Source organism: Malus sylvestris, chromosome 11 (genome assembly GCF_916048215.2).
Source record: "Malus sylvestris chromosome 11, drMalSylv7.2, whole genome shotgun sequence".
NCBI lineage: Eukaryota > Viridiplantae > Streptophyta > Magnoliopsida > Rosales > Rosaceae > Malus > Malus sylvestris.
Window position 1 is genome coordinate 36,986,269 of NC_062270.1, and position 27,523 is coordinate 37,013,791.

The window sequence follows — 27,523 nt, forward strand, 5'->3', positions numbered from 1 at the left end:
GCGCTCCTTCTTTCTGGGCCTCGTTTTCCTGTGCCAAGAGTGCTCCAACTGAACTTTCCTGAGCAGCAATGTACAATATGAGCGGTTTCCCTGGTACAGGTGCCCCCAGGACAGGTGGACTTGATAAATACTTCTTTATGCTTTCAAAAGCATTGTTGCATGCTTTGTCCCATACGAACGGAACATCTTTCTTTATGAGTCGACTGAACGGTTGACAACGCCCTGCAAGGTTGGAGATGAAGCGTCTGATGAAGGCTAGCCGACCTTGTAGACTTTTCAACTCGTGCAGGTTTCTTGGCTCGGGCATGCTTTGAATGGCCTTGATCTTTGATTGGTCTACTTCAATGCACCGATGCTTGACAATGAAGCCAAGGAACTTTCCAGATGTGACACCAAATGCACATTTTAACGGGTTCATCTTGAGGTTGTATTTTCGCAACCTTTCGAACACTACTCGCAAATCCTTCAAGTGATTTGATCTTTTCTTTGTCTTGACCACCACATCGTCCACATAACATTCTACGTTCTTATGTAGCATGTCATTGAAGATCTTCTGCATCGCGCGTTGATATGTAGCTCCAGCATTCTTTAGACCAAAGGGCATCACCTTGTAGCAGTAGATACCTTTTGGAGTGCGGAAGGCTGTTAGTTCCTCATCTTCAAGAGCCATACGAATTTGATTGTATCCAGAAGAGCCGTCCATGAATGATAGTGCCTCATGGCCAGTGGTTGCGTCCACCATGATTTCAATGATTGGCAAGGGGAAGTCATCCTTTGGGCAAGCATTATTGAGGTCTCGGAAGTCCACGCAAACACGTATTTGTCCGGATTTCTTAAGGACTATGACGATGTTGGAGATCCACTTGGGGTATTGCACCTCTCGAATGAAGCCTGCTTCGATCAACTTGTCAATCTCGGCCTCGATTTGTGGGATGAGCTCGGATCGATAGCGTCTTTGAGTTTGCTTTACTGGTCGCGTTCCAGGCTTGACTGCAAGATGATGCACAGCAATGATAGGGTCGAGGCCGGGCATTTCCTTGTAGGTCCAAGCAAAGACGTCCTTGAACTCTAATAGCAGCTGGTAATACTTCTCTATCTCGCTTGCACTTAGTAATGCACTCACGAAGATAGGCTTCGGTTCCTCACTTGTGCCTAAGTTGAGTTCTTTGAGATCGTCAACTGTGGCTTGCCCCCCATCTTCGAGTTGTGATGGTGCTGCAATGACATCTTCTTCAAGGCTTTCATCTTCTTCACCTTCTTGGATTGTGATGTGGAAGACGTCTTGGGCTTCTTCTTCGGTGTTAACCTCTCGAGCTAGTTGGCGTGAAGATTGTCCAGTGTGAATGATGGTGCGCCTTTTCACTTTCAGCGATCCAACTGTGTTAACCTCTAAAATTGCGTGGCGCTTCATTCTTGAAGGAATGGAACTTCGAACGTCATCCTTTTCTGCTAGGCGATCGATCTCTTCTACTTCTGGTGTCGTCTTTCTCATTTTGGAAGGCTCTTTGGCTTCTCCAAGTCTTTCCATAACTGACTGTCGTGGAGGAAAGCTAGTCGTATTGCTTTGCTTTTTAGGTTTTGATAACCTTTTGAAAACAGAGCCTCGAGATACTGACGTGTTAAGCCTTTTGAAGACGGAAGTTTTGTTTTGACCGCCAATGAGTTTAGGTGCCGAAACTCTGGGCTTTGAACGATTCATTCTATCGAATACTGATGTCTGGGGGGCAGGTTAAGGCTCCTCTTTATTTTGTATAATGCTTACGCTGATGTGTTGAGCGCTAGCATTTTTTGCCTTGCTGGAGATCTTCACCGGTGCATTTGGTGTAAAGCCAAGCCCAGCTTTGTTGTTGCTAACCCCGTAACCATGCTTCTCCAATTTCTTCTGAGTTTTAGTGAGATCACGTTCGTTGTCTTTGACGGTGTTCAAATCATTCTTTCCCAAATTTGCAGAGGAAGTGAAGTTATACCCAGCTTTCGACATAAGTTTGTAGGCGTTTGGATCAAAACCTTCTTCGGTCCTTTTGGTTGGGAGAAAGCTTGGTTCTACCCCCTTTGGCAGGCCTTTTATGAAGCCCTGTGATGGTTTTGCAACCTTAGTGTCGCCTAGCTGGGTCAGAGGCAAAACTGCATTCGTTTGGAGCAACTTTACATTATCTATGTGCCGCTGTGCATCGGCTTTGCTCGCTGCAGTTTCGAACGGGGATTGACCATTCTTTCTTCTCGACGTCGGGATGTACCGGAAGACGGGTACGCTTGGTCCATTTGAGGTCGTCCTGCTTCCTCTGGTTGTTGCAGGTTTAGAAAGCTCATCGTCGTTTTTGCTTGAAGATGGCATAGCTTCTTCTTCTTGCTTCTTGGGCATAGCTTGCCACTCCTGTTTTTTAGGCGCTGCTTTGCTCATGGATTTAATCTCTTTTGGAAGAGTTTCGGGCACCGTGTCTTCATTCATGTAGAACTTGGCGTCTGCGAAATGTGATTCAGCTTCGGTGAATGGCTTGGTGTCGCCATAGATCACCTTCACTCGTTCTTGGTAAAATTTTAAACATTGGTGAAGGGTGGACGGTACCACTCCGTTCGCATGGATCCAAGGCCTTCCTAAGAGCAGACCGTAGGAAGTTCTCGCATCAATCACGTGGAACATCACGCTTGACTTGAGTTCACCAATGGTCATCTCCACTCGGATCATGCCCATCGCTCTTTGTCCTCCCTGGTTAAAACCTTGGATTAGTAGACGGCTCAGGGATAGTTCATCCACCTTGATGCCGATTGCGGTCATTGTTGACTTTGGCATGATATTTATGGCTGACCCGCCGTCCACAAGCATGCGGCTGACTTTATGCTCCCTTACGTACCCAGAGACGAAGAGAGGTCGGTTGTGAGGCTTGGATCCTAGCAACAAGTCTTCGTCGGCGAAGTGGATTGTGTCCTCTGTGGCACAGCTTGTGGCACACTCGTGTGGCCGAGGCCTCAAGCCTTCGTTCTTGCTTTCTTGCACTTCGTGGTCGTTTGGACTCACTAAAACCGTTGCCAATGCCCTTCGTATCTTCTTTGGCAATTGTAGCGCTTCCTCGATGCTAAAGTGTATTGGCAGACCTTCTTCAGGTGTCGGAGTATTTTCTCCCTCAGCGGCGACAATTTTGCCCTTTGAGGGTTCTTCCATTTTTACTTCGACCACGTGACATGCGGTGATAGTGCAATGTTGGAAAAAGTCCTCCGGGAAGTACTCGTGCAATGAGACGGGAATGCGTGGCTTTTGCTCCGCAAGTTCCCCAGCATATATTGGCTTAGCAGCTCTTATGTTTCTCTTAGGCTTCCTATTGCCGCGACGGCGGTGCTTTCTCCCTTGTTCCCCCTTTTGCTTTATAGCTTGCGGTTTTGGTTTCCTCGTCCTCTTATAGGTCACCAATGTCCATCCTTTGTCATCGTCAGTAGGTGCGTCCTGGTTGCTTGCCCCCAGTGACGGTGGTGCAGAATGTGCAGTGTGGTTTGAGTATTGCCGAGCATGGTCAGGCATTTCTTGAAGAAACACGGGATCAAAGGATCCGAACACGACCGTAGTGGTGTGCGTCGCAGCTGTGTCTTCTAGGTCGAGCTCAATCCGTCCTTGTTGTGCCAACTTCATGATGAGTTCTTTTAGGATGAAACACTTGCCCACATGATGACCCACGATACGATGGTACTTGCAGTACTTGGGATCATTGATGCGATTCATTTCTTCAGGGCGTTTGCATTCGGGTAACTCAATCACCTTCTTCTCCAGTAGGTCGTCCAGCATTGCGTCCATGTCGGAGTCCGGAAAAGGGTATACCTTCTGCTCCAATTCCCTCAAGGTGTTTTTGTACCTATCTTGGGTGTGGGAAGGCTCACCTTTTTTTATCTCCCTTGCTTTATTGAAAGAGATTTTGACGGGCGCGGACGAGGTCTTGATAGGGGTGGTATTGGTGGTAAAAGCTTCCTTGGCGGGCTTTTTCCCATGATTGTCTGCTCTTGAAGTGAACACCTTATCCCTTTTGAAATCGGTGATTGGCTCCTTCTTTCCATGGTGGGCGAGGCTCAACTCCATGTCGTGGGCACGGGTGGCTAATTCTTCAAAAGTTCGTGGTTTAATACCTTGAAGGATGTATTGTAAACCCCATTGCATGCCCTGGATGCACATCTCGATTGAAGAAATCTCGGAGAGTCTGTCCTTACAGTCGAGGCTTAGATTACGCCATCGGTTGATGTAGTCCATGACTGGCTCGTCCTTCCACTGCTTTGTGCTTGTTAGCTCTAGCATGCTCACAGTGCGGCGGGTGCTGTAGAAGCGATTGAGGAATTCCCGCTCCAGTTGCTCCCAACTGTTGATGGACTCAGGCTCCAGATCCGTGTACCACTCAAAGGCGTTTCCTTTCAGCGAGCGCACAAACTGCTTGGCGAGGTAGTCCCCTTCGGTTCCTGCGTTGTTGCAAGTTTCAACGAAGTGGGCGACGTGCTGTTTCGGGTTTCCCTTTCCATCAAATTGCATGAACTTTGGTGGTTGATAACCCCTCGGCATCCTTAAGGCGTCGATCTTCTTTGAATACGGCTTTGAATACAACCCGGATGTATATGAGCTCCCTTCGTACTGTGCCTTGATGGTGTTGGTGATCATCTCTTGCAGCTGCTGGATAGAAAGGGATCCCATGAGTGCCGCTGCTTGGTCTGGTTTCGGCTTCCCATCGATTTTCTTTACCGGGGGTTCCTCGTCTCCGCCAGCTCCTTCCTTTAGCGGATCATCCTCTGGGTCGGGTTTCTCACTGTCCTGCGCCTCCAGTCGGTTGACTAATGCCGCGATTTGCAAGTCTTTTTCTTCCACAGTTCGAGTTAGTCTTGCGATTGCTTCATTCATTTGAGCAAGTTGTTCCTCGACTGAAGTTGCTCCAGCGGTCATGACTTGCATGGCTGAACTGCCGCTTGAATCGTCATCGGAGAGCATGGATTCGGAGTATTCCCTCGGTCTTTCCCCCCTTGGTGCCCTTAGTGAGGCTAAAGTGATCACACGCTCATGCCTAGGGTACTCTCGTTCCCCTGGCAGAGTTGATGCAGAGGTGAAAGAGGTGGCAGAAGTAGCTTTTGCTTTGCTTCGAGTTGTGACACCCAACGTGACACCACTTGCGACGAGGGCGCCTTTGTTCTTTGCGCCGGTTATGGGAACAGCTTGAGCCTTCCTTGACGTCATTGATTTTGGAAGTGTGCTTATATTCCTTGAACGGAGGAAGAGATGAGAGGTAGAGATGTCCCACTGGGCGTGCCAATTTGTAAACACGAAAAATTCCTGAAACGAAAGAGACAAGAACAACGCGCACAAACAAATATTAAGTATTTGATGATTTTGGGTTACAATCTCTCTCTATTTTGATCCTCTGATTCGATCTCCGTAAGGTGTGTATTTGTGGATGTGTGATTGATCCAAAGGGCCGTTGGGCTTGATCTAAGGATGAACGTTCTTCAAGGGCCGTGGACTTGATCTTGAAGGTGGATTTGAGCGGATCTTCAAAGGGGCTTTTGGGCTTGATCTTTAAAGAACAGTGACGAACGGATCTCCAAGGGCTTTTGGGCTTGATCTTGAAGAACAGTGATGAACGGATCTTCAAAGGTTTTTGGGCTTGATCTTGAAGAACGGTTGGATGTGTGGATTTGTCGACGTTGTTGATCCAAAGGGCCGTTGGGGCTTGATCTTGAAGAACGGTTGGATGTGTGGATTTGTCGACGTTGTTGATCCAAAGGGCCGTTGGGGCTTGATCTTGGATGAACGGATGATGAACGATGGTGCTTTCTTCAAGGGCCGTCGGGGCTTGATCTTGAATTGGTGGATGGTTGATCCAAGGGCCGTCGGGGCTTGATCTTGGAAGAACGATGAACGAAGAACGAAGAAGGCTTTCTTGATTCTTCGGGAACCTGGATGCTTGAGAGCTTCGGAGTTTCAGAGCTTCAGAGCTTCAAGGTGTCATATGAATTGGTCCCCTTCAATGAATGAAATAGGCTTGTATTTATAGAATTTTCCAAGGTCTAATTTCGAATATAATATTCCAGATAAAATAAGTCGTTTCTGCCAGGTGTTGACACGTGTCCTATTTGATGACTTTTCCAACTCATTTCAATTTTCGTTGAGTCACACGCTACGTGTAAAATTTATGTAATACATGAGCGTTGACACTTTGATTTATTGGTCAACATTTATTTACCGAAATTTCGATGTCTACACATGTTTATGAAATATGTTGTTTATCGTCTCGTTTTTTGTGAGGAATTAATTGTTGGCCTATATTGAGATATATTTTAATATATCGTATTTTATATAAAAACTATGAACTGGTAGACTATCTGATAGATGACTATAGGATGCTAGAACATGTTTTAGAAATCCCTATTTATAGTATAGACGATGAATGATTTTATACTATGAAATGATTATTTATGAGAGACGTAACTATTTGTGCGTACCTAATGGACACTATGCCGCCTGGGGCGAGGATCTGGTGTTGGCAGATAGGCCGGGAGAAATAATCCCTAGCTACGGACTGAGGGACACGGAGTAGGCATTGGGCCGAGAGTTGGTAATCTCTGGCTACGGGCGCAGAAACCACGGTGTTGGCATAGGGCCGGGAGTTATATTTATTTAGTGATCTTACTGGCAGCACATCGCAATTACGAGATGATCTGTGAGATGATTGATGTTTTGGTTTCCGCGATATGTCTTTTGAGATGTTTTTGGCATGCTAGGATTTCAATAAACCTATCACTTATTATGCTAGTAGTTTTCTTTATATAAACTATGGGGGTTAGTATCTTGATAACTGTTTTATTATTATTGTATATATGAACTTGGTCCACTCACCTTTATTTTGCGCCCCCATTCAGGTCTTAGAAACGAGGACTACGACACGACGTACGAGACATTCCCCTACCAGTAATCGTCTATCACTCATTTGTGTGATATCTTGTAATGATCTTTCCCTTTGTGATCTTAAATTTGAACGTATTCTGTGCATTCTAGACATTTATTTAAACTTTGTTTATTACCTTTAGATTCTAATGATTATTCATGAATATTTCCTCCTAATTATTACTCTTGTAGTCAATAATGACTTTCGTCATCCTCGAGTGTTGGCTAGTACGTGCCTATCCGGGTATTCAGGAAATATCGGGGTCGGGACGTGTCAAAAGACCAGAGAGTTAAAACGAGTTCTCTGACCAGCCCTCCCTTGGAGATGGCTTAATACCTAACCCTGCCTAAACCTAAAACAAAACGGACCAAAATTTGGGTCATGTCAAATCACTAGGATCCGTAGCTTTGCTTCAATTTCTATCGGATCGCCAAATTAATATCTAATCCGTTGACCCACAACCCAATACGGGTAAAGTGAGTGGGTATACTTATCGGATCCAAACCATTTTCTCTCACACCCACATCGGGTTCAGACTCGCTCCCTCTCTCTCTTCAGGGTCACCCACGATCCAACCCCGACTCGCCGGACCACCGATCGGATTCCCTGAGATTTTTTACGATATAAGGTCATTTCAACAATTGCGGTAAGATCCATTTCGAATTTTTGTGTAATTTTGTTCTTCTTTCCTCTCACTCTGTTAGGCTCAGATTTTAATTGGAATTTTGTAATGTTTATTGGAGTTTATTTGGTGGATTTTGGTCTGACCCAGATCTTAAATGCATATGATTGTTCTGTTGTTTAGGGATTTGAAGATGAAAGGTTGAATCTTTATAAATTGAATTTTGTATTTTTGTTGTTATTTATTTGAAAGTTTTGATTTTTGAATTAGTTAGTTTTTAGCTGGTGTTGAAATTCAAGTTATGTGGTTGTAGATAATCTCATGCTTTTGTATGATCAAGAGGAGCACTCTGAATTTATCACTTTAAATTGTGATATAAGTCAATGCAATGGTACCTTAACAAATGACTCCAAATGTTGACTTCTAGTCCTAATTGATATATTTTTATTGGGTTGAAAAATTTCACCTTTGAAGTTCCCCTGGTGACTTGTCATGACATGTTCTTCGTTTTTTTTTCGGGTTGTCTCTGTGGCTTCGTGCACATTTTTCTTGAGTTCGAGATTCATATTTGCATTTGGACAGTTTTGTGTTGATCTGGTATGATGTCACAAGTTCTATAGTTTGCTGTTTTCTCTGTATGCGATAAGACTTAGTGACCTGTAGCCCTCTTGATATGTGTAACGGGTTTAGTGAGAGCTTGAACATTGAATCTTCCAGCTATTAACTTATAATCGTAGACTCGCTAAATTCATTTTGAGTCGTGTTTTATATTGGAATTGATCTTCAAGTTGCGAGGTTTCATGGGTTTGGTTGACATAACATACTTTAGCTGCATTATTCGCTGGTTTCAAGGTTGTATTTTTGGTCATTTTGTGGGTTGTGTTCTAGATTTGCTTTCAGGTTTGCCTTGGGAAATCTCTATGGGCCAAAATCGATTCAGTTTGTCTTGTGCACTGAAGAAGAAAAAAATTTGTTCGTGTTTCAGTATCCAGTTAGTGAAATGAATGTTCACATACCTCTTGAATCTTGTTATGTGTATCTTGTGACTGATAAATTTCTCTGTGACTATACTTAGTGATAACATGGTGATTTCTTCTTGTATTGATTCCGTGCATTTATGCTGGTTTGTCTGTGCATTATAGTTTGTTTATAATTCAGTGTTCGCTGTATGATTTAAGTATTGCAAGGTTTTGATCTGAGAGTATTTGAATTCTTATAAAGGATGTGTCCCAAGGAATTTACTTGCACCAAACATTTTATCAGTGTGGTTGTTATTCTGTGTGTTTCTCAATTCAGTTGTGTTGTAAAGTATCAATTATTATGAGATCTTTCATTTATGTCTGTAATTATGCATGTACATGCACACACACGTATTTGCATTCACCTTTTATTGGTGTTGTGCACCGTAAATTATAGGACTTATTTATTGCTAGTGTTTGGAGTAATTTTAATTCTTTTGTGACTGTCAACTTTTTTTTTATTGATGTTTGAGGTTCCGCAAATTCATCTTGTAGTTCTATCTGATTTAGTCGTTTTATCTCATATGTTGTGCAGCGTTTGATCGAATTTCATGCCTATGTGATGGAAATACAAGTCGAGTCTGCTAAGAAACCAAAGAGGTTGACATCTATTGTCTGGAATCATTTTGAAAGGGTTAGAAAGGCTGAAATATGTTATGCTGTTTGTGTACATTGTAACAAGAAGCTCAGTGGATCAAGTAATAGTGGGACCACCCATCTGAGAAACCATTTAATGCGATGTCTGAAACGATCGAACTTTGATGTATCACAACTACTTTCAGCGAAGAGAAGGAAAAAAGATAATATCCTTGCCATAGCAAGTATTAATGGTGATGAAGCACAGAGAAAAGATGATTATATTCAGCCAGCACTTATAAAGTTTGATCAGGATCCGAAAAAGGATGAACTAGTTACCATTGCAAGCGGAAAGTTTGATCATGACCGTAGTCGTTATGATCTTGCTCGTATGATTATATTGCATGGTTACCCGTTCACCATGGTTGATGATGTTGGATTCAAAGTTTTTGTGAAGAACCTTCAACCATCATTTGAGGTTGTGCCAAATAATGATGTTGAACAGTTCTGCATGGAAATTTATAGGAAGGAAAAACGTCAAGTGTATGAGATGATTAATAGTTTGCACGGCAGAATTAACCTTTCTGTTGAAATGTGGTCTTCTCCAGAAAACGTTGAGTACCTGTGTTTGACGGCACACTATATTGACGAGGACTGGAAATTACAAAAGAAAATTCTGAATTTTGTCACACTTGATTCTACTCATACGGAGGACTTGCTTTCAGAAGTAGTTATCAAGTGCCTGATGGACTGGGACATTGACAGTAAGTTATTTGCCTTGACATTTGATGATTGTTCCGTCGATGATGACATTGTTGTAAGAATCAAAGACCGGATCTCCCAAAACAGGCCTCTCTTGGTCCATGGTCAGTTATTTGATATTCGCTCAGCAGCACATCTTCTAAATTCAATTGTGCAGGATGTTTTGGAAGCAATGAGAGAGGTGATAAGAAATATTCGAGGAAGTTTCAAGCACGTAAGAAGTTCACAATTGACACAAGGGAAGTTCAATGAAATTGTTCAGCAAGTAGGAATTAATAGTCAGAGGAGATTAATTCTTGATTTCCCAGCTCGATGGAACTCAATGTATCATATGCTTGAAACAGCCTTAGAATACAGGGGTGCATTTTCTCTCCTGCAAGAGCATGACCCTTCGTATACATCAGCTTTAACTGATACAGAATGGGAACGGATGAGGTCTGTTACAGTTTATTTGAAACTTCTTGTTGAAATCGTTAATGTCTTTTCCAGCAACAAATGTCCAACTGCAAGTATATATTTTCCTGAGATTTGTGATGTTCACATCCAATTAATTGAATGGTGCAAGAGCCCAGACGAATTTCTTAGTTCTATGGCACTAAAGATGAAAGCTAAGTTTGATAAGTACTGGAGCAAGTGCAGTTTGGCTTTGGCAGTAGCAGCAATCTTGGATCCCCGATTCAAAATGAAGTTGGTGGAGTATTACTACTCTCAAATATACGGTAGTACAGCTCTGGATAGGATTAAGGAAGTTTCCGATGGCCTCAAGGAACTTTTTGATGCATATTCAATGTGCTCAACAATGGTTGATCAAGGTTCAGCTTTGCCTGGCAGCAGCTTACCGAGTACCAGCACTGATAGTAGGGATCGATTGAAGGGATTTGACAAATTTCTCTACGAGACCTCTCAGAGCCAAAACATGATATCAGACTTGGACAAGTATCTAGAGGAACCAGTCTTTCCGCGCAATTGTGATTTTAACATATTAAATTGGTGGAAGGTGCACACGCCTAGGTACCCTATTTTGTCCATGATGGCACGTGACGTTCTGGGGACTCCTATGTCAACTGTTGCACCAGAATCAGCATTCAACATTGGTGGTAGAGTGCTTGATGAATGTCGAAGCTCACTGAATCCTGACATTCGAGAGGCTTTGGTATGCACACAAGATTGGTTGCGGGTGGAATTAAAAGGCATGTAATTACACTTTGAGTTTTGCGTTTCTCTTCCGTAGCAGTGATCTTATTGCAATAAGTACTGATTTCTCTTTTCTATCAGATGCTAATACATTGTCAAGCCATTCTGCTAGACCAATCCCTTCTGCCAGGCCAATTCTTGTTGAATAGAGTTCATTTTCCAATGGTATGTTTCTGCTACACTTCCTGCATTTCTCCATATCTATTTCGCTAACCGTATGTGTCGAAGTACCGACTTACGGTGTAATCTTATGATGCAAGGTTGATGGATCAGCTATTGGCCTATCCAGTGCTGTCTAAATGATGTCGACGCAGTTAAAGGTGGTCTGGGCAGTGAACCTCATCTCTGTCTCCATGCCAATACATCACGTGAGACTTGTTAATCGCTTGTAGTTCTTTGTCAAGCTTAAATGTAAATTTTAGGACATCTACTAGATTTCCAGATCTGTACGTAAGCAAGAGCGACCTCTTTCGCGTGTATCCTTGATTTTCGAGCATGCGACTCTTTCTTTGTAAGATGTGGTTCTTCATGTTTTAACAAAATGGGGGATGTTCAATCAATAATCTATATATCCATGCACAATACCTTCATCCCAAGCTCACAATCAATATATTGTTACTCATTTATCTAATTGCTATCTTTCTTCGTTTTACAAGATTCAATCTGCTTATCTATCGATGGCTAATACCTCCAAGTCTTGCTGTTATAAACCATGTATGCTGAACATAGCATAATTTTTGACAAAGTGATATTCTAAGTTATAACTTACGGGAGAGGGATTGAAAGGGTGCAAAGGACCGTGTACACTCTCTAGCCAACTAGCCTAACTTCCGTCTAAAAATTTGTGGTGGGACACTTTTGGGGGCATCTAGACAGGTAGCATTGCACTTCTAGAAAGTCAACGAGAGACTTTGTCTAAAGATTGACTTGGTTTTCTTGACCAAAAGGATAATAGATCAGAATAAAACCATCAGACAAGCAATCCCCAAATTCTCCATTGAAATCTGAGAACTGGAGAGCAAAATTATCAGACAAGGCAAGCTATGTCAAAACTATTACTTCCCTGAAGCCAGCTAGGGGAAATTCTTCTGAGGTTGCCCATCAAATCTTTAGGCAAATGCAGTGCAGTGTGCCAGTCATGGAGGTCTCTAATCCAAACCTCCGCCTTCATTCACGCCCCTCTCCGCCGCGCGGACCAATACGGCAACCAAAACTACATCAGGGATTGAAATCCCTATTTACAAGGCTGTTTCAAATTCAAAATTACAACAGAAGCTACAAAACGTATTACGGAAAACAACTAACATTCGAAAAGAAGTTTGAACTAATCTAACTCTTCTTGGATAAGAGTTTAGGTTGATCACAACCTCCTGAATTTGAGGAAACCACCACCAGACTCGGACTTGGTCTAACAGCCCCCGCAAGCTGATAGGAGGAGAAACAACTGGAAGCTTGGAAACAAGATGCTTGAACCGTGAAGAGGACAATCCTTTTGTAAAAAGATCAGCAATCTGGTCTTGAGAACATATGAAATTCACAAACTCTTGACGAACCACTTTCTCACAAACATAATGATAATCCACCTCCAAGTTCTTTGTACGGGAGTGAAAAACTGGATTTGAAGCGAGGGCAATGGAGGAAACATTGTCACACCAGATTGTTGGTCGATCAAGATGCAAGTGGAGGTCACGAAATAAAGACCGGAACCATGATAATTCTGCAGCAGTATAAGCAAGCTGCCTATATTCAGCTTCTGAACTCGACCTACTGACAATTTTCTGCTTTTTATAACTCCAAGACACGAGATTGGACCCTAAGTAAATGCAAAAACCACATGTGGAATGCCGTGTATCAGGATTCCCAGCGTAATCAGCATCAAAATACGTTGTAAGATGTGCAGTACCAGGTTTATACATAAGACCATGATTGTATGTGGCTTTAACATATCGAATGATCCGCTTGACTGCCATCCAGTGAGTATTCTTTGGAGAATGCATGAACTGACATACCTGGTTTACTGCATAAGAGAGGTTTGGTCTCGTGATAGTTAAATACTGAAGTGCTTCGACAACACTTCGATACATCTCGGAATCGTCATGTGGCTCACCGTTGTAAGCACTAAGTTTCTGTCCGCAAGAAACTGGAGTGGAAATTGGTTTAGCATCCAAAAACTTTGTACGCTTAAGCAAGTCCACAACATACTTGGCCTGATTCAAATGCATTTGATCACCACAATAGGTTACTTCGACACCCAGAAAGTAATGAAGAGGCCCCAAGTCCTTCATTGAAAACAAAGTTCCCAGTTTATGGATTAAGCGAGACATGTGGCGAGGACTATTCCCTGTCAACAATATATCATCTACATAGATCAATAAAATCAAGTAGACACCAGAGTGATTGAAAACAAATAAACTGTAATCACAAGTGGATGCTTGAAACCCTAATTGAAGCAAAAACTCTGAAAAACGTTGAAACTAAGCTCTCGGAGCTTGTTTCAATCCGTATATACTCCTTTGCAATTTGCAGACATGTTTTAGATGCTGCTCATCAATGAAACCTGCAGGTTGTCGCATATATACTTCCTTCTTCAGAAAACCATACAAGAAAGCATTTTGTACATCTAATTGCCTCATATGCCATTTTTTTTAAACTGCCAAACTAAGAACAAGTCGTATGGTGCTGTGCTTGACCACAGGACTAAAGGTCTCGGTGTAATCAATCCCAGGCTGTTGATGAAACTCATTTGCGACTAACCTCGCCTTGTGCCTCTCTACAGAGCCATCCGCCCGTCTTTTGATCTTAAATACCCATTTGTTTGGCAACACATTCATTTGTGAATGATAAGGAACAAGCTCCCACGTGCCACATCGCTGCAGTGCATTAAATTCTTGAACCATGGCTTCCCTCCATTGGTGGTGCTTGATTGCCTGACTGAAACATGTTGGTTCAACTAAAGAAAGATCAGTAGAGACATGCATAGCATATTTAGGATTAGGTTTTTGTATTCCAGACTGTGATCGAGTCGTCATGCGCGGCCTTGGTACTGAGAATTGATTTATTGAAGCAATATCGAGGTCTGAAGGTGGCAGAGACCGAGGCGTGGGTGACTCAACAAATGGGGCTTGCTCATTTAAATTTTGGTTCGTGGTCAGGGAGAGATAGGGTGGCTGGCGGGTTGGAAGGATAGGATAACATGGAATTTTGGGGAATAGTATTGTGATCAGGATTTTACGGATTAGACATGGTTATGTTTGGCTGGGATGGAGACTCTAAAGGGTGGGTAGGGTTCAGCAAAGTGGGGGAAGTATCTGACAAAAGTATAGGAAATGTGAACAAAAGATCAGGAGATGCAAAACTACGTATGTTATCAACGTTTTCTCGCAAGGATGTGAGTTCCTTAAATGGAAATGAGTCCTCATCGAATAGGACATGGCGAGACAAATAAATTCGTCTCGTGGACAGGTCCAAACATTTATACCCATGATGATTCAGTGAGTATCCTAAAAATACACATGGTTTTGACTTGGGTTGAAGTTTATTTTGTGCATAAGGAACAAGCCAAGGAAAACACTTACAACCAAACACCTTTAACATCTCATAGTTTGGAGATTTTTCAAACAATGTCTCATAGGGCGATTTATGGGACAAAACCCGAGTTGGCAATCTATTAATTAAATAAGTTGCTGTTGAACATGCATCAAACCAATATTTGTTTGGAATGTGAGAGTGAGAAAGCATGACAATACTCGTTTCAACAATATGTCGATGTTTTCGTTCTGCTAGGCCATTTTGCTCGGGGTGTTTGGGACACGAAAACCTTTGAGAAATTCCATTTGTTGCAAGAAATTGTTGAAAACCTTTACTTTTGTACTCACCTCCTTCATCACATTGAAGGGTTTTTATTGAAGTATTAAACATATTTTCGACCTTAGCTTTAAATTGAACAAATATTTCAAACACTTCAGACTTATTTTTCATGGGAAAAATCCAAGAATACCTAGAATAATCATCCACAAACAAGACATAATATCGAAAACCTTCAATTGAAATAACTGGAGAACACCAAACATCGGAACGTAAAAGTTGTAAGGGAAATTGAGAAACAGACTCTGAAGTACTAAACGGTAACTTAGTACTTTTTCCTAAAGGACACGACTGACAAAACGTTGCATCAGCAGTACCATGAATTGGTACGTGTTTATTTGAAATTAAAAACTTGATAATAGAAGACGCAGGATGACCAAGACGTGAATGCCATTTTTAAGTCGAGACTCGAATGCCTAGACACATTGAAATAGGGTTATTGAACTGTCCACCGCCACCAAAAAATGGGTATAAGCCATTCTCACATCTCCTGCGGAAAAACGTCTTCCGGGTCTTGAGGTCCTTAACAAGAAAAAAAATTAGGAAAGATGAGTAAATAGCAATTATTGTCTAGGGTAAATCGGTGTGCAGAAATAATGTTGGTTGAGGCAGTGGGGCATCTTAAAATATTTTGCAATTTAAATGAGCAAGATTGAGTTTGTATTTGATTCGAACCCACATGAGAGATAGAAAGGCTAGTATCATTACCTACACCACCCACATTCTGATTACCATTATACTCTTTTGGGTTTACCAAATTCTAGATGTCTGGAGTTTCATGAGCATTAACACCGGTGTCCAAAAGCCACTGTCCATTATTCTGCCGATTGAGAGGAACCGGAGATGTTGCCATGGCAGTGAGCTGTTTTGTTGGAATTCTCCCTTCATAGGTTGCATTCATTCTTTGATAACAATCTAAGGCAGGATGCCCTTGTTTTCCACATATCTGGCATGTGAGTCGTTCTCCTGTGGTAGTAAATTTCTCACCATTGCAGGCCGAATTTGACCTTTGATTATTGTTGCGAGGAAAGAACCTCCGCGGGTTGACAGCACCACCACCACGTGCGGACGGAAAAACACCACGTCCATTTCCACGAAGTCGTCTACCATGACCTCTAGCAGTGACAAAGGTATTCACCGGAGCAGCCTCCATAGGCTGAGCAGTCTGTGTAGCCATTCGTCTCTCAGTAGTCAGTAGGAGGGCCTCAAATGTAAGGTACGCGATTGGAGTATCACGTGCTTGAGCAGCACTCACCGTCATTTCATAGGCAGGGCCTAAATTGTTCAAGATAATCTGGACAAGTTCATCATCATTCACGGGGTTGCCAGCTAGGGCAAGGTTATTAGCAATCGAGTTCATTCGATCAAGATAATCAGCAATAGACATGTCTCATTTCTTAGTTTGCATCAGTTCATTGCGAAGAAACAAAATACGATTTTGGGACGTAGAATCATACCGTTGCTCAAGAGCCTCCCAGGTGTCATGAGAGAACCTCTTGCTAACGACGACGGACAACACAGATGGCGTGAGAGAGCCATTGATCCAGCTTAATATCATTTGATCATGCTGCACCCAGGTTGTGTATGCTGGGTTGATAGCAGCAGCACCAGGAAGATGTTTGGGTGGACATACGATGGACCCATCAACATATCCCATCAGGTTACGACTCTTGATGATTGGTAGGATCTGAGCCAACCACAGAGGATAGTTGGTTCGATCCAGTTTGATGTTGACAACCGTAGTCATAGATGAGAAAAGATTCATGGCAGGGTTTGAAATAGAGTTGGTGGAGGTTGCAGCGCCGTTTGGGGTATTAGCCATGGAAAAAAAAAATCAGGATCTAAGTCGTTAGACTGCTAGGGCTCGTATACCATGTAAAACTTAAGAACTCTCAAGGTTTCACTTTAATTGCATGCACTTTCAAAGAGAGTTTGCATGTATTTATATTCACGTTCAGATTACATCAAGGATTGAAATGCCTATTTACAAGGCTGTTTCAAATTCAAAATTACAACAAAAGCTACAAAACGTATTACGGAAAACAACTAACATTCGAAAAGAAGTTTGAACTAATCTAACTCTTCTTGGATAAGAGTTTAGGTTGATCACAACCTCCTGAATTTGAGGAAACCACCACCAGACTCGGACTTGGTCTAACAATGTTCACATGTGGATCATGAAAGAGTACAGTGTTGCTGAATCGTGGACTAAATTACTGAGTGCGTGCATGGAAGGAAGTCTAACCGGGCCATTTGGAGTTAGAAAGAGTGGTGAAGTAGTGTTCAGAATGCTGGGCAGAGTGCCTGTTTCGGTGGATCCTGAAACTGAACAAGTTAAAGATTTCGAAACTGATGGATACAGGTACTTCTTCATGGATTCTTTTGTAGAGAGTCTCGTCTTACTTGACCAACCGAATGCTATTTCTTACTAATTACAAGGTTCAACAAATCAGAAGCTAAGAACAAGAGGATTCTCATGAAATCGAGGAGTTTCGGTCGAAAAAGAAGATGAGTTTAACCTTGTGGGCTATTATTCCTAGAGGCGAACCTCCGATTCTAAAATTTGGTCAACGTGATTGGATTGGGATACTTATGGAATATCTTTACTGAGAATAAATTGCTTTGCATGTATAAGAACTTATTTTATTCTAGTAGAGTGCCCAATTTGCTTACGTCACCATAATTTTAAGAATTAAATTTCAAACGCTACTTAGTACTACGGGTTGACATTTCTTTTACTTATAAGTGAGAAGTATTAGGTTTGAATTTTGAAAATAGCTAGTTCAGAACTAATTTATTTGTCATCCCTTCAATGTAAGTTTATTGTTGCTATCATCAAATCTTGGGATATTTGAGGCAATGATGAATCTCATAACCCTAGCTAAAACTATATTTTATACAATATTTGATGAGAAACGTTAAGCACACGTACAATTTTTTCTATTCTCGCACTCTTGTTTAATCTTGTTCGATGTTTATGATTGATTTTTTCAATTCGATGACCATAATAATGGGGGTGTTTGTGAGGCTAAAAATGGTGTGTGAAAATAGGCACCTTATTTTATTTTCTTTTAGTTTGTTAAACTTTGCGTGACGAATATCAATATTTCGTCGCCTAAACCCTATTTACTTGTTTTTTAATTAGTTTTATATTTTATATTGGCTTCGTCACCCTTATGATGTCAGTCATCACAGCTCGATTCGGAGTCCAGTTGAACATTCTGGATCGGGGTGTGTCAAAACTTTGCGTGACCAACACTTTGTTGGGCAAAACCTTAAAATTTTGAGCGGGCACCAAAAATGGGATGCAGGAAATTTAAATTTTTAAATTTTTTTAAGACTTTGCACGACCAATATTTCGTTGTGCAAACTTGTATCCTTCGTCACGCAAAGTGATACGGTTTTTAAAACCAATATAACTCCTCCACAATTTTCACAATGTCCTTCTCTATTCTCTTACCTCTCACCTCTTTCCCTCTCCCCAAATCCAACCCTCTCTATCACACTCACTCCTCTCACTTAATCTTTCTTCTCTTTCTCTTCTCTATCTCTCACTCTCACTCACTCTCTCATCTCTCTCTCACTATCTCCTCCAACTCTCTTAGACTAACTGCTCTCTCTCATTCTCATTCACTCTCAATCTTGCCAAAAGGTATTTTCTCCCCAAATTTTAATTTGTTTTCTTCCATGAATCAGAAATAATAAATGGACACATTTTTTTTCCTCCTCCAACCCTTGTTTTATTATTTTCGTGTATCTCTAATTTTTTACTATTCGATGACTAGAAATAAAATTAGACTTTGGCCTTTGAATTTTAAGTTTCTCCAAATAAAACGAGACATAAGTTTTTCACTCAAATAAAACTCATTGATTAGATTCAACGTCAAAAAAATTCTTAATTGTGTAAATAAAACCACTAACTAAATTCAACATCAACAAATTCATTAATTATGGTTTTTTTTGGTCAAACGATATATTTTTGTTAAATTAGGTGTTAGATTAGCCACCAACGGTTGAATCCATACAATCATGCAAGGGCTCAACTTCTTTCCACCATTGTGGAAAAAGGACCACTTACTTTCATTAATTATGTTTGACTTTACACATTTAAAATTGTTCGAATGCCTAAACAATTAATTACATGTGGATTGTAAGGACAAATTAATAATTTTACAAAAAGAAAAAGACATTAATGTTATAAATGCATTTCCTATTGTATAATAACAATAAAACATGCCTAATATATAAAATAATACATGCTTAGTTAAATCAATAAAATAATACTCTTCCTACAAATGTAGGTATATTATTTGAAAGACACACACACACACACACACACACACATATATAATAAAATGCCCGATATATGTAAAAATTCATGCAAAATAATTTACATACAAAATAAAAAAATGTTATTTGATTCAAATAGTGCACCTACTATTTGAATTTTAAAATGTTAGATTGCTTAAAAACAAATAATTTACTTAATGTATCACATCCCGGCCCGGGTCCACCACATCCCGGGCCCGTTCCACCACCGTAGCACGATATTGTCCACTTTTGGGTTACCATTCCCTCACGGTTTTGTTTTTGGGAACTCACGAGCAACTTCCCAATGGGTCACCCATCCTGGGAGTGCTTTAACCTCATTCTTGCTTAACTTTGGAGTTCCTACAGAACCTGAAGCTAGTGAACTCCTAAAAGGCCTCATGCTAGGTAAGGATGAGAGTATACATTTAAGGATCACTCATTTGGGCGATGTGGGATGTTACATAATGTAAGATCCCACATTGCCCAGGGGTGAGGATCTTGTATGCCTTATATGTATATTTCCATCTCTATCTAGCACGAGGCATTTTAGGAGCTCATTGGCTTCAGGTTCCGTAGGAACTCCGAAGTTAAGCAAGTAGAGTGCGAGAGTAATCCCATGATGGGTGACCCACTGAAAAATTATCGTGTGAGTTCCCATAAACAAAACCGTGAGGGCATAGTCATGGCCCAAAACGGACAATATCGTGTTACGGTGGAGTCGAGCCCGGGATGTGGTGTGGCCTGGGTTGAGATGTGACAATTTGGTATCATAGCCAATCCCTGGCCAGATGTGTGCCAACGAGGACATCGGGCCCCTAAGGGGGGTGGATTGTTACATCCTATATCGCCTAAGGGAGTGGATCATGTAAGCTTTATATGTATATTCCCCTCTCTACTGAGCACGAGGCCTTTTGGGAGCTCACTGGCTTCGAGTTCCATCGGAACTCCAAAGTTAAGTGAGTTTGCGTGAAAGCAATCCCAGAATAGGTGACCCACTAGGAAGTTCTCGTGTGAGTTCCCAGAAACAAAACCGTGAGAGCGTGGTCGGGGCCCAAAGCGGACAATATCATGCTACGGCGGAGTCGAGCCCGGGATGTGGTGGGGGCCCAGGCCGGGATGTGACACTTAATATCTTTCAAATACAGGAAAAATAATTTACTCAATATATTCCAATTTGAAATTTTCATACTTACATGTGATAAGATAAAAATTCATTATGTTCATTGTTTTGGGTACAACTGACACGCCCCGATCCCGATGTCTTCGGGACATCGGGATGGTTACATGCTGGCTGACACCCAAAGGGTGACGAAAGCCATTTAATTTAAGTAAAAGCTCAGAAATAAGCTAAAACAGGCAGCAGGGACTAGCAACACAAAAATTCAACTTCTAATTAATAAAATTAGGATCATAAAATCAGTTCAGAGCATATGTCTATTACAGAGTACAAACAGAATTCAAGATAGAGATGTGCTATATTGCAATAGATGTCGAAGCAGAGGAAATATAATACTGGATCACTGGTAGGGGAAAGCCTCGTAGTTTAAATCGTAAACCTCGTTCGTAGGTCTTGAAGGGGGCGCAAAACAAACATGAGTGGACTAATTGATATAAATATAATAAAACATTTATCAACATACTAACCCCTAGGTTTTATGAAAACACATATATAATGAAAAACATAGGTTTTCTAAAACCTAGCATGATATGCAGTATCTCAAATCATAATTTGTATATATAATAATCACTAGTGAATTGTCTGATAACCCCCAGGCCCCATGCCGGCTCCCCGTCTCTGAGTAGACAGTCAGAGGAAAATACATTACATGCCCTTTGCTGACTCCCCGTCCCTGGTCTTAAATGCCAGAGGAAACACCCTCCAGGCCTTATGCCAACACCAAATCGTCGCCCGGGACGGACCGGAATCTATCCTTACGTCCCGTAACGGAAAGGACCACTAGGTAAGTACAAAACCATTGAACACATATATATTGAAGAACAACTTCATAGTATAAAGTCATCCATCATCTATACTATAAAGTCAAAGTCAACGTCAAAGTCAACTCTAATAATTGACCGAGTCAACGTTGACCGTTGATCGAGTCAACAGTCAAAGTCAATTGGTCAGAGGTCAAAGTTAGACTGGGCTTGGATTGGGTTGGGTTGGGCCGAATGGGCCTTAAGGGTTTTGGGTTGAATTAAAGGTTAATGGGTTTTAGGAAAGGGCTGAGAGCCCAACTCAGATTGGCCCAAAGCCTAATCTGCTTGGTTCTATACACACACAGGCCTAATGCCCTAAATAGAAAATGGCCCAACGCCTTATTTCTATAACAGAAACTAAATAAAACCTTAAAAAGGTTTTGGGTTGGACTAGTGGATACGGGCCCTAAACATAATGGCCCGAATGCCTTTAGGTTCTAAAACAATTAAAACAACTGGGCTAGGGTTTTGGGGCTAGCCTCACCACACAGGCCTAAGGCCCGTTTTCCTTGGAACCGGCCTGCACGGCCTGGCGCACAGAGAACATCGGAGCTTCTACAGCTCCGGCCGATCACCACACACAACCCTAGACCTCGATCTAGGTACCAAAACGAAGAGCAAGACAAGAGGAGTATTTCTATACCTTCATGTCGTTGTGGAACGGCTGGAGATGGCCGGAAAGTCCCTCGACACCCACGGTTCGTCGGAAATGGGTGTTCCTACGCCCGAGTTCGATTCGTCCCAAAAACCTTGGAAAAACACGAGATACAACTAATTAAAACCCAATCTCACCAGATTCAAGGACGAAATAGAGGGATTTGAGGCTTACCTAACCGGAAAATATAAAAATCTCGCCGGAGTTCCTTTCCGGTTTTCTAGGTTTGCAGACACGAGAAAGAGGGAGAGAGAAGGACATGATTCTTCCTCGCGTACGCGTGCGTCTCAGTGTGTAGGATTGTGTGCGATTTAGTGAAGAGAGGGAGAGAAGAGAGATGAGAGAGAGCCGAGAGGGAGAGAGACGGGACATACAGAAAAGAAGAAGAAGAAGGAAGGGGTTCACGAGAGGGGGACAGAGAGAGAAGTGAGGGGAGTGAAGGGGGTGTTGCCACGTGGCAGCTTGAGAAAGAAAGAATCCAATGTTTTCAGATTCTGATTGGTAGTCAAAAAGGACCACATTGCTAGATTCAAATTGTTTAGGGGATAATTACACAAATATATCTTTATAAATGGGGGTGGATGTTACAACAACGATAGCATTAGTGGCTTAGATAGCGGTGGAGATTGAACTTGCACTAAGATACATAAACATGATTGCTATGCACCCCAATGCAAGTTCAACCCTAAATGATCCTCCTCCTGCTAACATTTAACAATTTAACTCACAAACACTATCATTTGTAAACAAAAAAACAAAATGGATTTGGAAATTTTCAAACAACTCTAATCCTATTCTTGAGTTTTTATTATATCAAATTCACTACTTTACTATAACAATAGAAGAATACATTAAGAGTTGATTAATTTGGCAATTGCAGCCACATAAGCAAAATCATGGACAACTTTGCTTTTATATTTGAAAGGACTGCCGCCGGGAAAACCACTTTCACACGAATCTGATTTTTGGACGACATTGATCATGGCTAGCGCTGCTATCTTAGACTCACCTTTAGGGAAATCTTCATTGGCTTGTGGAATATCAGTACCGAGAACTTCTTGGTAGGTATTTGCGCAAGCTTTTGCGGGCTGATTTCCGGGTTCTTTAACGACAAGTACCAAGGCTTTATCCAAAACGTCGAGTGCCTTAGGCTTTAGTGCATCGACCATATGATGCCTAAACCTTTGACATCTGCTTCGGCGCTTTGAGGGTCTGATTGAAGAGTAGAGACGCAAAGATCGGGATATGGTGTTTGGTTGCATGTTTGTTCGATCAGACTGGCATCCATTGGGAAGAAGACTGCCGGTCTGCTGCAATGGCTGGTTGGAAGAAAGACAACTAGACAAACAATTTGAATGAGAAATATTAATGCTTTTGTAGAGGAGAGGTAGAATCATTCATCTTTTCTTTTCTGATGTTGTTCAAGTGCACAGACACTAGCGTAAAAAGGGTTTGGGTATTTTGTGGCTGAGTTATGGGTGGGTGATAGTATGGTTTACAATATATAGCAATACAGGAAGGCTTCTAGGATACTAATCTAATCAAATAAGTCAACAAAATTAATTCCTTGAAAACAAAGAAAAACTTAAATAAAATAACATATATAATACAAAATACCCAAGTAAATAAAACCTTTCCCTTTTTTTTTTGAACAAAAACATTAACCAATAAATTTTTTAGTGTGCGGAACACGATTCAGTACACAAGTATAATAATGCAATTGGTTGGACATTTGAAAACAAAAATTTCTCTCTCAACTATAGTCCTAGTAAAAGTTAAAACTATATTTATTACAGTATTTAATGAGAAATAATAAATAGACACTTTTTTTTCTCCTCTCACATTCTTGTTTTACTATGTTCGTGTATGTTTGATTTTTGACAATCCAATAATCAGAAATAAAATAAATAAAAATAAAAATATGACTGTGGCTTTTCAAATTTAGTTTTCTCCAAATAAAATTCTGCATTAGTTCTTTTATGTGAGTAAAACTCATCATTGACTAGATTTCACATTAGTAAATTCATTAATTATGTTTGACTTTACACATTTTAAAATCTTCAAATGCCTAAAATACCTCTATTTGAATGTTTGATGTACACAATTAATTTCGTGCATCTTGTAAAGATGAATTAATAAATTTTCAAAAAGAAAAATAACATTTATGTTTATAAATTTATTGCCTAAATATAATAACAATAAAACATGTACAATATATGTAATAATACATGTTTAATTAAGTCGAGAAAATTATATTTTATAGGTATATTATTTTACAGACACATATTTAATTATATATAATAAAAAAATGCCCGATATAAGTAACAATTCCTGCAAAATAAAGATCTTGCTTGGTCGTTGCACTCAAGATAATATTCTAACCAACAAAAAAAAATATTTAAGAGGATGATAGGATTAAAAGCACACCACAAAGTAGCACACAAATGTCCTATTGATTTTCCTTATTAACACTAAGATTTGTTAATTGTAGCGTATGAAAATAAGGGTCTTTTCCGCAGAAGATTGTTTTATCTAACTACTTAACATGTCACAAAAAACTGGTTGTTGTCCCTACTGACCAGCCACTGAAAAAGAATTATTCGACCAACTTACACTCATCTAAAGTCTACGAAATTTTATATACAGACACTAGACACATATAGCTACACTCACACAAATTTTTGGGATTTTTGGAGTTGATTTGCTATTTAAATTAAATCGAACAAAAACAGGACAGAAACAAATTTTAAGTAGTTCACAAATTAAGAAAAATGAGTTAGGGGAATTGCTATCCACCACCAAATAATCATGCAAACATATTATGTTTCATTCTAATTCCTTTATTTTATTTCCGGATGAAGATGCTCAAGTTGGCTCAATGTTAGAACTCAATCTATTACTCTTTCTTATGTAGTATGTTAAGAGAATGACATTTTCAACTTAACTTAGTTCCTAGCATGCAATCTAGAATGGCGTGTTCATAGATTTAACAAGTAGAAATCATTAAGAACGAAAAGAGTTTGAGTCATCACAGGGGATCGTAAGTACTAGCGTTGTCTTACTTATCCTAGAAATTAGTTCACATGTTAACCGTAATTAACCAGTACTACTCTAGAACATATGTAGGTCCTCATTCGACAAGGGCAGATACACACATATTCATAGCATTAGAATCCTAAATACGCTTACTAAGTATGTATCCTTAGAAAACAAATAAAGAATTCATCAATAAGATAAGTAGTGAACCAATTTTCATCCATTCATAAAAGTAATTCAAACAAAATGTCATAACAAACTTGTAATCATATTCGGGGCTTCAAAACAGCCCCTAACTAAAAATTTAGTTACACATTATTATCAAAAAAAACCAAAAGAAAGACATGAATTTGAGAAGATAAAACCGAGAGGCGAGAATGCCAAGATTTCCTCCTTCCTTTCCTTCATTTCTGCAAAGCTGCCTTGTCCTCTTCTTTTTTTTTTTTTTTTTTTTTTCCTTTCTCTTCTTTTTCCAACCTGCAACCTTTCCCCTTTTTAACTTGCTGCCCCATTTTCTTCTCCTTAACTCACCCACTAACAGCCATTTAGTGATGGCAATAAGTGAGAGAAAATGGTAAAACAATTGTAACTCTTTGGGTAGCCTTTATGCCAATTACTCCCACTTAATCCTCATTTTATTTCCATTTCCTCTGATATTTGAATAGGTGTCAGCTGGCTTGTTCTTGGCTGCTAGATTTACTAGGCTTATTGCTTTCATTGCAGTTACAAACTGCTCAACCTCTTGTGAACCTTTTAGTGTTATAACGGTCATAACTTGTTCTACAAAAATGATATTAACAATCCGCGAAATGCCCCAGAAAATAGATATCCGTAGCTTTCCAAGAATATAAGGCTCATTCTCTAATTCATTTTGATCTATTCACAACTTGCTTCCAAAGTCAGTTGACATGCACATGCAGTCTTGATGAATTTGTTACTTAAAATCCCACTTGTGCTATTTGTCTTTTCTTTGCTTGAAAAATCCTAGAAAACACAAAAACAAAGTAAATAGCTCAAAAATATAAGGAACCAACTAAGAAAAGACAAGTGAATTTGATGTAAAATACATATAAATATGAGCTTATCAGAGGAATATGACATTGTATACTAGTTGTCCTATATATAGTGGTCTTGTTGAAAATTTAATTCATCATTTGAAGAAGTGCTCTAAAGCTGGAGCTGTTTGGAATTCATTGAAGGTCCCTAGTAATATTCGTTCTACTTTCAATCTAGACTTAGAGGGATGGATTGCTACTAACATACACTGTCAATCTCCAAGTCACCGAGGGTTAGAATGGTGTAATCTCTTCTAGTTTGCGTGTTGTCATAATTGGAAGTGGAGAAATTGTATTGTATTCAATCCTTCCTATCAACCTCCATTCGATCTTGTGAAGGCTATTTTGAAGTATTCTTGGGAGTGGACTAATGCTAATAAGGTTAGTCATTCTAAGCCCTGTAGAATTATTGAAAAGTTGACTTGGGTTTTTCCAAACGACAGATGGTTGAAATTGAATATTGATGGTTCTTGTCAAGGGAAAAACCATGCTATCGGTTCTGGAGGAGTATTTAGAGATCATCAGGGCTCTTGGATCGAAGGTTTTTTTAGCTAATATAGGAGTAGGAGAAGTCCTTGAAGCAAAATTGTGGAATCTCTTTCTGGGTTTGAAAACTTTGGATAAGGGTGCTAGGAGGATACTTGTGGAATCTGACTTTGTTGTTTTAGTGTCAATCTTTAAATTTCATGTGCATGATTTGCATCCCCTATCATCTTTGTTATATGGCTATCATCACTTGATTCTTCAATTTGAACAATTTGATTTAGGTCATATTATAGGGAAAGGAATAGAGTGGCTGATGGTTTAGTAAAGCTGATTTTTTCTTTGAATCTGGGTTGTATTATGTTGGATAACCCTCCTCTTTCAATTGTTGGTTTACTTCTAGAAGATATTTCTGGAGTTGCTAGTACTCAAGTTGCTCTTGTAAGCCCCTTGGGCTAATGTTCTTCTTTGTTTAGTAGTCCTTGCCTGGGCTTTGGGCCCCTTTGTAACAAAAATAATACACTTCCCAAACAAATCCTCAATTAATCAAGAATCATCTCTGTAATTGTTACATATACTATACTATACGAATATATTTTTTAACTTGTAATTAGTGTAGAATTCCTAACTAAATAGAGAATTATGTCACCCTACACTAATTATAATTACAAAATAATTCCAATAATATGTACAATAATTACAGAAATGATTACTGATTAATTAAGTCTATTCTAACATCTCTATAAATTGTGACTCTAGTGAAAAGGTAAATACCAGGTTAACTATTGTAATTTTGCAGATAAGATAATGTTGAAGTAGGAGGCGAGATCAGCAACGCAGTCATGAATTTGGGCTGGATAGGTGGATCAAAGTCTAGGGTTTTCTTCCAAGGAATTTCTCCATCTCATTATAGTTCGTTCTTTGTCTAATATAACTTATCTAAACTATTGGCTAATTAACCAAAATGATTCGTTATTAGCACTCTAAGAAAGTTATCTTATATTCGCATTACCATTCATGGTGCAATTTCTTTTTTATTTTTGCATGAAATACGAGTGTGT

The 27,523-nt window shown here is 40.2% G+C and overlaps 1 protein-coding gene, 2 long non-coding RNA genes and 1 pseudogene across 3 annotated transcripts; 2 read left to right on the plus strand and 2 right to left on the minus strand.

The window, feature by feature from the left end:
* Positions 1 to 7,301: 7,301 nt before the first annotated feature.
* LOC126590022 (zinc finger BED domain-containing protein RICESLEEPER 1-like) lies at positions 7,302 to 11,709 on the plus strand. The gene is made up of 4 exons (XM_050255496.1): positions 7,302 to 7,551; positions 9,082 to 11,074; positions 11,160 to 11,243; positions 11,339 to 11,709. Exons 2-3 carry the CDS (start codon positions 9,109 to 9,111, stop codon positions 11,225 to 11,227), a joined length of 2,034 nt encoding a protein of 677 aa, XP_050111453.1. The 5' UTR covers positions 7,302 to 7,551; positions 9,082 to 9,108; the 3' UTR covers positions 11,228 to 11,243; positions 11,339 to 11,709.
* A 3,519-nt stretch (positions 11,710 to 15,228) lies between these two features.
* Positions 15,229 to 16,040, minus strand: LOC126590023 (uncharacterized). Its single transcript, XR_007612029.1, has 2 exons — positions 15,651 to 16,040; positions 15,229 to 15,464 (listed from the first exon to the last, which is right to left on the minus strand). It is a non-coding gene; the product is annotated as an uncharacterized LOC126590023 (long non-coding RNA).
* Positions 16,041 to 22,435: 6,395 nt separating this feature from the next.
* Positions 22,436 to 23,281, minus strand: LOC126590463 (cell wall / vacuolar inhibitor of fructosidase 1-like; annotated as a pseudogene).
* Positions 23,282 to 26,095: 2,814 nt separating this feature from the next.
* On the plus strand, positions 26,096 to 27,453 carry LOC126590024 (uncharacterized). Its single transcript, XR_007612030.1, has 2 exons — positions 26,096 to 26,360; positions 27,262 to 27,453. It is a non-coding gene; the product is annotated as an uncharacterized LOC126590024 (long non-coding RNA).
* Positions 27,454 to 27,523: the final 70 nt, after the last annotated feature.